This window comes from Tetrao urogallus, assembly GCF_951394365.1.
Source record: "Tetrao urogallus genome assembly, chromosome: 5".
NCBI classification, from domain to species: Eukaryota; Metazoa; Chordata; class Aves; order Galliformes; family Phasianidae; genus Tetrao; species Tetrao urogallus.
Genome location: NC_136818.1, coordinates 53,058,998 through 53,069,834, shown reverse-complemented (window position 1 = coordinate 53,069,834; position 10,837 = coordinate 53,058,998). Strand labels below are relative to the sequence as shown.

General features: G+C 51.4%; 1 protein-coding gene across 1 annotated transcript; it reads right to left on the bottom strand.

Annotated features, from left to right (window-relative positions):
* Window positions 1-6,074: 6,074 nt before the first annotated feature.
* On the bottom strand, window positions 6,075-9,214 carry INA (internexin neuronal intermediate filament protein alpha; the record flags this gene model as incomplete). Its single annotated transcript, XM_079536587.1, has 3 exons — window positions 6,075-6,339; window positions 6,516-6,640; window positions 8,333-9,214. The coding sequence occupies 3 exons, from the start codon at window positions 9,212-9,214 to the stop codon at window positions 6,075-6,077; spliced, it is 1,272 nt and encodes a 423-aa protein (XP_079392713.1).
* Between the last annotated feature and the right edge of the window lie 1,623 nt (window positions 9,215-10,837).

Sequence of the window (10,837 nt, the reverse complement as noted above, 5' to 3'; positions counted from 1 at the left end):
TGTTTCCATTTCATCTTCCCTTTTGTCAGCCTCTAAGTTGTAGCAGTTCAATATTGAAAGTTCTGGATGTGCCCTGGTGTTGCTAGAATCACACATTTCAATAAGAAAGCTTAACTATGAAAGATGGTTTAATATCAGAATGTCTACTGGAGCTAACTGGTATCATTACCTGGAATAAAATGAAATCTCAGATGAATTATCAACACAGATACAGGACAAATAATCCTGTAATGGAGACGTCATCAAGCCCCCTGTGAACCAGGTCTTTCTCTGCCACTCTGATCCCAGCTGTACACAAGGTGTCTGGCTTGACAATACTGCCACTTCTTGTTTCATCACTACTTACTGTTTTGTTTTCTATCTGTAGCTCTATTATAGTTGTGTTTTATGTTGCAAATTCTTCCCTAGTCTGGGCTCAAACTTCATGCCTATCAAAGGGCTTTGCAGAGTTTAACAGGCATACAGAAGCTGATAGTTAATTCAAATTTATGTCTGTCTAGGATAATGCTGACTTTTGCACAATCTAGCTTAACCATCTGCTAAATTGGTACTGTTCCGACTGAAGCAGTAACAGTATCAGAGGTCTCTGCACTATCTTTACAGAGTTTATCTATAGAGTAAACCATGTACCATTTAAAATGAAAAAGTCAAGACTTTCCAATCTTCCAGTCACTTAATGATAGAAGATCTACAGGTAGAATGCATAAAACTGCATTCAGAAACAGGAGTGTTGCCTGGAATATTTTGTGTGAGCCCTTAGTGACATTTTATTTCCCAATAATTTATTGTCTGCTTCTTTCTTTCCCTTCCTCAGCTGCCTCCATACAGCATATTCTTCGCAAAGTTGTCGTGGCTGAACGTTTTGATTTCTTCTACCTTAAAGTGTACCCTCAAGGCACTGATGCTTTACCTGCTCTCCAGCTCCTGCTGCACCCCCTGGGGTTCTGCTGTGACACACCAGTGTGCAGAGGGGCTGACCTTTGGCAGTTGTCGAGGCTGAAATGTGGGCTGTGCAGTTCCCCACATAATCAGCCTGCTTGCTTAAAAATGTGCCAATCTTCTTGCAGCTCTGCTGCTGCTGTTTTATTTCTGTTGGTCTCCTTTTAACCTTGGCTTTCCTCCAGCCGCTTGTGGTTCTGATGATAGAATTGCTTCTGTAACAACAGGCCGCCTATGGGATGGCGTCTCTGCCCTTGTGGGAGATGAGCCAGCCTCGTGCTCAGGAGGTGAGAGAATGTGGGCTTGGACTTGTGCGTTGATTGACAGACACTGTATCATTTCATTGCATGATGAAATAGTTCTGGTCTTATTTTATGGTTACCTATTTAGAGATGACATGGCTGATTCTGAGCTTACAGTTCTGCTGACTCCTAGCAGGAGAAGACTATGAGCTGTGATGTCAGGAGCTCTCATAAACACACAGTCAAGCTGTGGTCGAGTCATGAGCATTGAGCCATGTAGGTTCTGTTTTCCTTGTGTTTAATCTGGATTTAGTGTAATATGGTAAGTTTCAGGAGACTAATAAAACTTGCAGCTGGAGAGAGTGTGATGGTGATGTGTAAATACTATTTATTTTCTTAATATTGCTGTTACACTCGGACCTGAATTGTGCTGCCACAAGACGAGCAAAAAGGAAGCCAGGAAGTGCCTTAACACTTGTTTCCAAGTTTCCAAAGATACGGAGCAGCCAACGAGTTTCACTAAAAAATCCTTCCAGCTGTCTGTTACTGTGTATTATCTTTTGCTTTGCAGGGAGGAGGGACAGATTATCCACACAAGTCTCAACAGAGAGAGGTTACCAGGTGCCAACCCGAATGTTTATGTTTAAAATGCTGTTGTACTGCTGTGATGGATACTTCTGGGAAATGGAGAATGTTGCAAACAGTACCTTCTCATCACTAGCTTTTTTTTTTTTTTCCCCTATTACATTTTTCTGTAACCATTTCAACACAAAGAGAAGAAAGGTGGTTGTAAGTTGAATTTTGCACGTCATCTTTGGGATCTCTCCTGAAATGAGAAATGAGCCAGCAAATCTTACATTTGCTTAAGTTTCAGAAAGGGACCATAGATGCAGGTCAGCTGGTCAAATTCTGTTGTTTTTTGAGATGAATAGTAATTCCTGCTGTGAAATGTGATACTGATGTACTGCTTTGCGGCTGCAGAATTCCTGTGAGGCTGTATCACCATCTTTATTGTGTTTTGATTTAGTATGATGATATATTTGTGTCAAAGCAGTAGTGATCTGCAAAAGAAACATTTCCCCAAGTGGAAGGGAGATCCTGTATATTCTACTTGCTTGATAAAACAATCAATTTGGAAATGTAAGTCTTAGAACGTCTGTTTTCTTCCAAGGGAAACATTACCACTAGAAAAGGGGATGGTGAGGATTTGGCAGAGATTATGAAGAAAATAACATGTTCTTGGGTGAGTTGCTTTGCAACTCTTCCCATGTGTTGCTGAGAAGGCACCAAGCAGTTCCATGATACCACAACATGCTCAGAGCCTGCTGCTTGCAGTATGCCTTTCTGGGGTTGGTCCTTTCTTGTGTACAATGAGGACTGAGGTAAGAATTCCCTGGGTGGGAATCCTAACATCCTCCATGCTCTGCAGGGTACGTAAGGGCAGGCAGTTGGCAGGGTGCTGCTGTGGTCCTCTTTGTAAATGCACGTATAGCAGCACTGGTAACAGTACCTATTACCAAACTAAGTATTTTCCTTCTGAAGTTGTGTTTAAAATTTTGTCAAATGATAAACATAGGCGCTGAATTTGTTCTGGCTACCAGTTGTTCCAGCTGTAAGTAGATCCATCTGTGGAGAGTTTCATCAAAAGCAATCAGCTGGATTGAAGAAATGAGTAGTTAGGAGGGCTTGTTTGTTTGTTTGTTGTTTTTTCAAATCCTATTTCATGTTCCTCTCTGCTTTAGCTAGACTTGCATTGCTCATGCTGTTAGAGTACTAACTTGAATTCAGAGAGTCAGGTCCCACGATGCAGACATCTGATCACTGTGGCTGCTGGCATTAAGGGCTGTACATAGGTAACTCACTTGAGGATGAAGCTCTTTTTGCAGAGGTGTCTGCTAAGAGCTGGCAAGAAGAGAATGGGACAGATTGAGCCCTATGTGCCAGAAGATGCTTTTCTCTAAATTGCCATTGATTCCTTCTTGCGGAATAACAGGCTTCTTCCCCAAAGCCTCAAAATGAGGTGTTTTCCCTTTGTAGGAATGCAAATGCTTATTGGGTTTTCCTTGGCTTGCTTTCCTTTGGCTTAATCCTTAGTGGATTCCAGCATCTAAACAAGTGTAACTGACAAAACTATTCCTTGTGCGTAGTGGTTCTCCCAGCGTTTAAGGTGCTGTACATCTCAGCACAGTTACTGCACAACGTCCAGTGGTGCTGAAGGGATCCTGAATCCAAGATCCTGATGGAAACAATCTCTTCCATCACTGAAGCAGCAGGCCTATCCCAGGCTGCATGAGCTGTCCCATCTCATCCTCATGGAAATGAAATGAGACAGTAAGCCACAGAGTGCAGCTGCAGGGCCAGTGTTTTCTTCCAGGAAAATGCAGTTCACCCAGGCATGTGGCAGGAGCTTGCACCCCTGCATGGGGGCTGACGTTCTCCCCTGCATAAATATAAAGGCAAGGCAGCGTGACAGAAGAACAGCCGCTCAGTGCTGCTTCCCAGGCCGATGGTACAGTCAGTGTCTGCAGCCGCCTTTTATTGAGAGGTCGTGGCTTTGCAGAGGTATAAATCTTTTAAGCAGCTGCAGTGCTCTTCCAGCAGCCTGAGAGTTTAACCCAATAAAACACTGGGCTGCAGCAGAGGCCCTATTCCAGCACCACAACCTCCTCAGAGATCTGGAAATGCAGGAAATCTCCACTGCAGCCCCTTTACAAAGAGCTGCATCTGGTTCCAAAGCAATGCCTTGTCCTCTCCCAGGCTCCTTTGTTCTCCTCCATGAATGCAGGCCCTCCACATCATTACTACCAAAGCAAATCCCAGCTTTGCTGGGAGCACACAGCCAGCTGAGCAGGCAGGGAACCGGACTGAGGCTTAGAATAAAGGACAGGTCAGGCCCTTTGTACTCAAGGAGCAGACACAAAGCTGCGCTGAAGGACATCTGAGTTTCAGATTTTTATTGTATCAGCTGCCTGATCCCATCTGCCTTCTCTTCTCCCTATGCCTGCTGGCCCATGGGGATGCTGGTGACCATCAGACATCCCAGTGTCTCTGGGATGGCTGAGGCAGGCTCTGGTGAGGTGGCAGGAAGTGAAAGAGCTGGGACATCCCGCTATGGCAGGGCCACCAGTGGGACACTGCCTCCTGTGCTGCTACCTGCAAGGCCCTGCTGGCAGCTCTGTCCCTGCTCTCATGGGGTTTGTATGGGAGACGGGTGCACCCTCTGCTCTTCTGTTAACTTTGCTAAGGCATAGATTGTGTCACCTTCAATTGGCCGTGCAAACACAAGCTGTTTGTAACCCCTGAGTGTATGGAAGAGGTGCAACCAGCCATCTTGTGATATAATCTACAGCCTCAGTGTTCATTTTTGGGACAAGCAAGGGCAATTCCTGCCATGGGAGGCCTTTCTCCCTGACTGGGCTGCCACGAACTCCACAAAGTGTGGCTACTGTGGTGGACACCTTGAGATGACATCAGTACACATCCCATGGCTTCAGCAGTGCCGGTGCTGCCTCCAGAGACTGTAACCCAATGACAGGAGCAGCTTTATGGGGTTTTCCCTGTCATGAAGTTCTTTCTCGTCTGCCAGCCTTTATGAGACCTTGGCCGTGGGGTCCATCACTGAAACCATCATGGACAGGATATCCTTGATCATGACTATCTCCTGGGATACTATCTCCCTGGGAACAGGGAATGGCCTGAAACTGTGCCAGGGAGGTTCAGGTTGGTTGATAGGAAAGATTTTTCCTCAGAAAGTGTAGAGGCATTGGCACAGGCTGCCCAGGGAGGTGGTGGGGTCACCATTCATGGGGGTGTTCAGGAACAGTGGAGATGTGGCACTGAGGGATGTGGCCAGTGGGCATGGTGGGGATGGGCTGGGGTTGGACTGGATGATCTTAGTGGTCTTTTGCAACCTTAATATTTCTATGATTAAGGGTGCTGCACACCATGTGAAGCAGGAGGAAAGAAGACAGAAGAGCTTTGTTTGGTTCATGTAACTCTTTCTTTTTAATTATTAACTTGTGCCTTACAGTAGAAGAGGAAAGAGTGTGAGCGAACAGTTTGCTGGTTCCAGGAACTACTCTGGCAACACTGAGAGGGCAATAAGGTCTTGTGATGGCAACCTCGGCCGGGCACTGACATGTAGCACACACACACACGCACATTCTCTGGCTCTTGCAGAAGCTGGAAATTTTAAGGCATTGAAAGAAACCTACAGTTGTAAATCCTACATCAGATTTGGCACATGTTGGAAGGCTGGAGCTCAAGTGTGGATGTGGCATTTGGCAGCACCCAGCCCTCCCTGCTGTACGTGGAGATGGGCACTGGGTGTTGGTTCCCAACCAACAAACCCCATGCATGTGGCCAGACTAACGCTACCGAGAAACAGAAAGAGTTGTCAGAACGAAAAAAAAAAGACATTCCTTATAGTTTAAAATATAAGTGACTCACAGACCAGAAGCAAGGTGTGTTTATGGCTATTTCTGTGCTTCTGAGTTAAAAGTGGATGGCTACACCTTGAAGAAGAGGAAACACTTTAGCTACACATGGATTTGGACAGTAGGTAAAGGGCCTTAACCCTAGTTGTAGTTGAGTTCCATTGACCTCGCCACCCCCACCCCCTCATTGCAGTGAGTCCTCTCCTCGCTGCCACAAATTCCCGTGCACCCACAACGCCCACCAGCATGCACCCAGCGACCCGTGTGGCCACCACCTGACTTGAGAGGGAGCAGTGTGCTGAGCTCAGCCCTTACTTTGCCAGAGGCTGCTGAGCCCTGACCCTACAGGAGTCCTTGTAATCGGAGCTGCTGAGCACAACCCAGTGCCCAAGAGGCAATTAAAGGGCCAGCTGAAGACTGCTCCCCCCCAAATGCAAAAGGGATGGGATCCCCACCATTACACTTTAGCATTTGCAATGATTCCTCCACGCACGCTGAATCTCTCTGTTTTCTTGGCAGTGGTTATGCTCCTGTCAAGCATCCCAGCCTGACCGGACGGTATCTTGGAGGTTGCTCTAACCGCCTCTCTTTGCTCCTCTTTCTTGAAGGATGGAGTGGAAGAGCGTGGCTGGAAAGAGTAGGTGGGGTTGGGGAGGGGGTTCATGGCTGGAAGGCCAACGCTCCCCACGCTGAACAGGTTTTCCTCTCCCTCCAGCAGCTTCCTGCAAGCACAGCACAAGCAAAGGAATTTAGGTGGGGGTCACCTCACAAGACACCATCACAGCACCAGGATGCAGCTGATTTGGATGAAAACAGACCCAGGTCCGATTTTGGTGCCGGGCTTGGCAGCATGGGGAAGGGTGTTGGATTGGGCTCAGACAGGGCCAGAGCAGCCTACCTGTAGGCAGCGATCTCGATATCCAGGGCCATCTTGACATTCAGCAGGTCCTGGTACTCCCTCAGGTGCCGAGCCATCTCGGTTTTAGTGTTGCGCAGGTCAGCCTCCAGCTGCCCAATTGTGTCCTGCAGAGAGGCAATGATAAGGGTTCTCAGGACTGTGTTTTGGTTTTGTTGTTTTTTTCCCCACAGCTGTTCTGCTCTGCATATCCCAAACAGGGGCTTGGGTGCTAACAGGGATGGTGAAGCAGGCAGAGTGCTGGGTACAGCTCATAACAGCATGCAGTGGGATGGGGCTTTAAACACTGATGGTTTTATATATTCTTCAGCAGGTTTAAACAGCATCAGAGCAAGTATGGGGTTCAGTGGGACCAAACAGAGCACCCAGCGGGTGGCTGGGACACAGCTGCAGGGCAATGGGAGGGAAAAGCTTGCACCAGAAGGGCAAGATCAAATCCTCCCTGGCAAATCCCCTGAGCTGCAGGCCTGAAAGCAGCAAAACTCACTCCTGTGGGGGATCTTTCTAGGCCAAATATTTTCCCATGTTGGTCGCTCTGCTGTGCCACTGAGGCTGCATGATGTGCATGGGCAATGAGTAAGCAGTTTGCAGCAAGTGCCTGCAGAACCTGCGGTGGCCACTGCAAATGCCAGCTCCCATCTCCTACAGCCAGCCTTTTCCACTGCCTCTGCCTTAGCACTGAGCATCATTTAGCTCCTAATCAGGAACACCATGCAACAAACTCCCAAGCACTGTCACAGCAGAGCCTGTGAGTCACATAGAAAGAAACCATTGTTCTGCAGCTAAATCAGTTTGAAATACAGTGCTGTTTAACCCAGTTGCATTGTTACTGTTTTTTTAATTCCAATTTTATTCCAAAGATAGGTTGCTCCCAGAATTATTCTTTTCACTCAGCATTAAGGCTATTCAGGAACATTATTACATGTAATCCTTTCATCCACTGCAGGAAATGTTGCATATTGTCCATTTCCACAATATTTGTTGAAGGACCCAGCAAGACTGCAAGCAGCACAGAGCTGCAAACCAGCTTTCTAGAGAGCCAGTCTGGATGTGGGCTCCATGACACAGCAGTACTTGGCAGAGGAACAACAGCAGCCCTCGGGTATGATGTAAGGCTGTTGTTTCATTATCAATAGCGAAATGGCTTGATTTGGAAATCAGAGATCACTTAGTAGCCATATAATACAACAATCTCTGGATTTATTTCATTCTAAACCACGGATGTTTTCCCTGTACTAAGAAAAAGGAGTCGTATTAATGGAATAAAAGATACAATGTGCTCAGTGTCCACTGAGATGCTGGGATCTGGCTGCCTTCACGTTTGCAGAGCTCCAAGTTCTGCAGTGCCGGTGCCAAGAGCCAGGCCCCGGGGCGAGGTGCCAACTGTGGGCTTCGAGGAATTACCCACAGCGATGGGGAGTGACAGTGGACTTTGGGGACAGGGATGGGGTGATATCCTCAAGCAGCACTGCTGTGTGCACAGAGGTCTTTGTCCCTGCGACAATCGGCTTTGTAGAGAGGTGTCCATGCCTGTCCCTTCCGAAAGGCCTTTCCTGCTTCCCAGGGCGCCGAGTACGGTGGAAGGATGAAGGCAGCGGGCAATACCCAAGCAGGGCAGATGGAAGCCCTATACCGGGAGGAGGCTGCAGGGATGGAGGCGCTGCGCAGAGCGGGGGGGCACCGCAGTCGCGAGGAGCGGGCGCAAGGCACCGGTGCCGGGGCGGGGCGGTGCCGTACGAGGAGCCGCGATGGGGGAGATCCTTGGGGAGGGCAGCGAGGGACGGAGGGGACCCGCTCACCTGCAGCCCGGCGGCCTCGGCGCTGTGCCTTTCCTCCAGCTCCTGCAGCTGCCGCTCGAGGGACTCGTGGGCTCCGCGCAGGCTTTCCATCTCCACCACCCGGGCCTGCAGCTGCCGGCGGCATTCGCCCGCCTCCCGGCGGCTGGCCCGGACGGCCTCCTGGCTGCGGGCCGCCCGCTCGTGGAGGCTGGCGCAGCGGGCGCGGTACCAGTCCTCGGCCGCCTGCAGGTTGCGGGCCGGCAGCGCCTCGTACTGAGCGCGCAGCTCTCGCAGCGCAGCCGCCAGGTCAGGCCGCGCCGTCGGGGGCCCGGAGGCCGGGGGAGCGGAGGCGCGGAGCGCGGCTCCCAGCTGGGCCAGCTGCTCGGCGTGGGCGCGCCGCAGCTCCGCCAGCTCCTCCCGCAGCGCCTCCGCCCGCCGCTCCAGATCGGCGCGGTCTCGGGCCGCCCCGTCGGCCGCCTGCTGCCGGGCGCGCAACGCCTGCTCCGCCTCGGCGCGACCCCGCGCCTCCTCCTCGCAGCGCGCCCGCAGCCGCTGCGTCTCCTCGGCCAGCCGCGCCCGCTCCAGCGCGGCCTGCGCCCGCTCGCCGTGTGCCTCCTCCAGACGGGCGCGCAGGGCCCGCAGCTCCCCGCCCAGCAGCTGCCCCAGCCGGCGCGGCTCGGGCGGCAGTCGCCTTAGCTCCGCCAGCTCGCCGGCCAGCGCTCGGTTGCGCTCTTCCAGCGCCCGCACACGCTCGATGTAACCGGCGAAGCGCTCGTTGAGGCCTCGCAGCTGCTCCTTCTCGCTGGCACGGCGCGGCTCGACGCCGTCGGTGCGCCGCGGGGCCTGGGCGAGCAGGCGGCGGGAGGAGGCGGCCAGCGCCGGCTGTTCCACACTGTAGCTCATTGCTGCGGAGAGAGGCGAAGCGAGGCGGGCGGTGGCGGAGCGCTTATGTACTGCGGTGCGGTGCGGGGCGGAGCGCGGAAAGCTCCGGCGGGGGGGTGCGGAGCTGAGCGATGGGATGCGGGGAGGGACGGTGGGATGCGGGGAGGGGCGGAGGGATGCGGAGCGGAGCGGAGAGGTGGGATGCGGGGAGGGGCGGTGGGATGCGGGGCGGAGTGGGGCGCGGAGCTGCGGCGGAGCCGCCGCGGAGGGAGGAGGCGGAGCTGTCCACCCGGCGTGGTGCTGAAAGGCTGCGGCGGGCGGGTGCGGGGGTAGAACGTTGGGTTGATGGATGGATGGGTGGGTGGGTGGATGAATAGATAAGTGGATAGATGAGTGGGTGTAGGAGTGGAGACGGACATACGGGCAGAAAGATGGGTATGGTCAAACGCACACAAAGAGCCAGGTGGTTGCACAGGCACACAGAAAGACGAACACATTCACACACACACGTACACATGCTGAGAGGCAGACAAAGGGAAGAGTAGACGTGCAAAGAAACGCGCACAGACGCACAGGCAAAGAGAGGCAGAAATGCATAAAGAAGTGGTTAGAAATGGGCAGGTGGAGAAACACAGGCAGACACGCAAACTGACGGGTGGGCACACACCATGTACATGCACAGAACACTCATCACCACCAATTCTGAAGGGAAGCCACACTGTGTGTTTGTGCCAGGGTGACAGTGTCCTGGGTGCTAGTCCCTGCCTGCACATCCCTTCTGCATTGATCAGTGAGATGGAGCCTACTTCTCCCACTCCCCCTGTCCCCATTTGTCCTCTCAGGTGACAAGAGGATCATGTCAGCAAAGTCCAGCTGGTGAGTCAAGAGGGCAAGCAAGCCAGGACTGGAGAGAGTCATTGCTTCCATAATAACTGCTGCTGTTTCAAAGGGATCAACTAAAGCAGGAGGGATGGCACTGGGATTCAAATCCCCTCAAGATCAGAACCTTGTCACTACGATTGGTCTGGAGGAAGCCCTGCAATCATGGCAATACCTGTGGCTTGTACAGGAGCCCACATCCCAGCTGGCACAATTGGAAGGGGATAACAAGGCAGAAACATCCCTTTTCCTTGTGAGTCAGGTGGGTACAGCACCACACACCACTGCTTACTGCTGCAGCAGGCTGGTCCAGATATATTGTCATGGGTTGGTAATGGGATGCACATGCATACATATAAATCCTGCCTAAGTCTTGTGCATCTGCCTTGTAGAGTATGGGAGGAATAAGAAGTGTCAGCCAACTGACAAAGAAAAGAGCCAGGAAGTATAAATACAAGAGACTTGGCTTGTGCACTGCTTTCCAGGACTCTGATCTGCTCGCAGCTAGCTTTCCTAGAAGCATTCTGTCTTTCTGAAGCCCGTTTTAGAGCAGCCATTGTGAGGTTGCAACACTTGTACCTTCCCTGCCCTGTCTTATCCCTGGAGGTGTTCAAGGCAGCATTGGAAAGGGGCTTTGGCCAACCTGATCTAGTGCAAGGTGTCCTTGGATATAACAGAGAGTTGGAATGGGATGGTCTTTAAGCTCCCTTCCAACCCAAACCATTCTGTGATTCTGTGACCCAAGTGCATATGTTCTGATGGTAG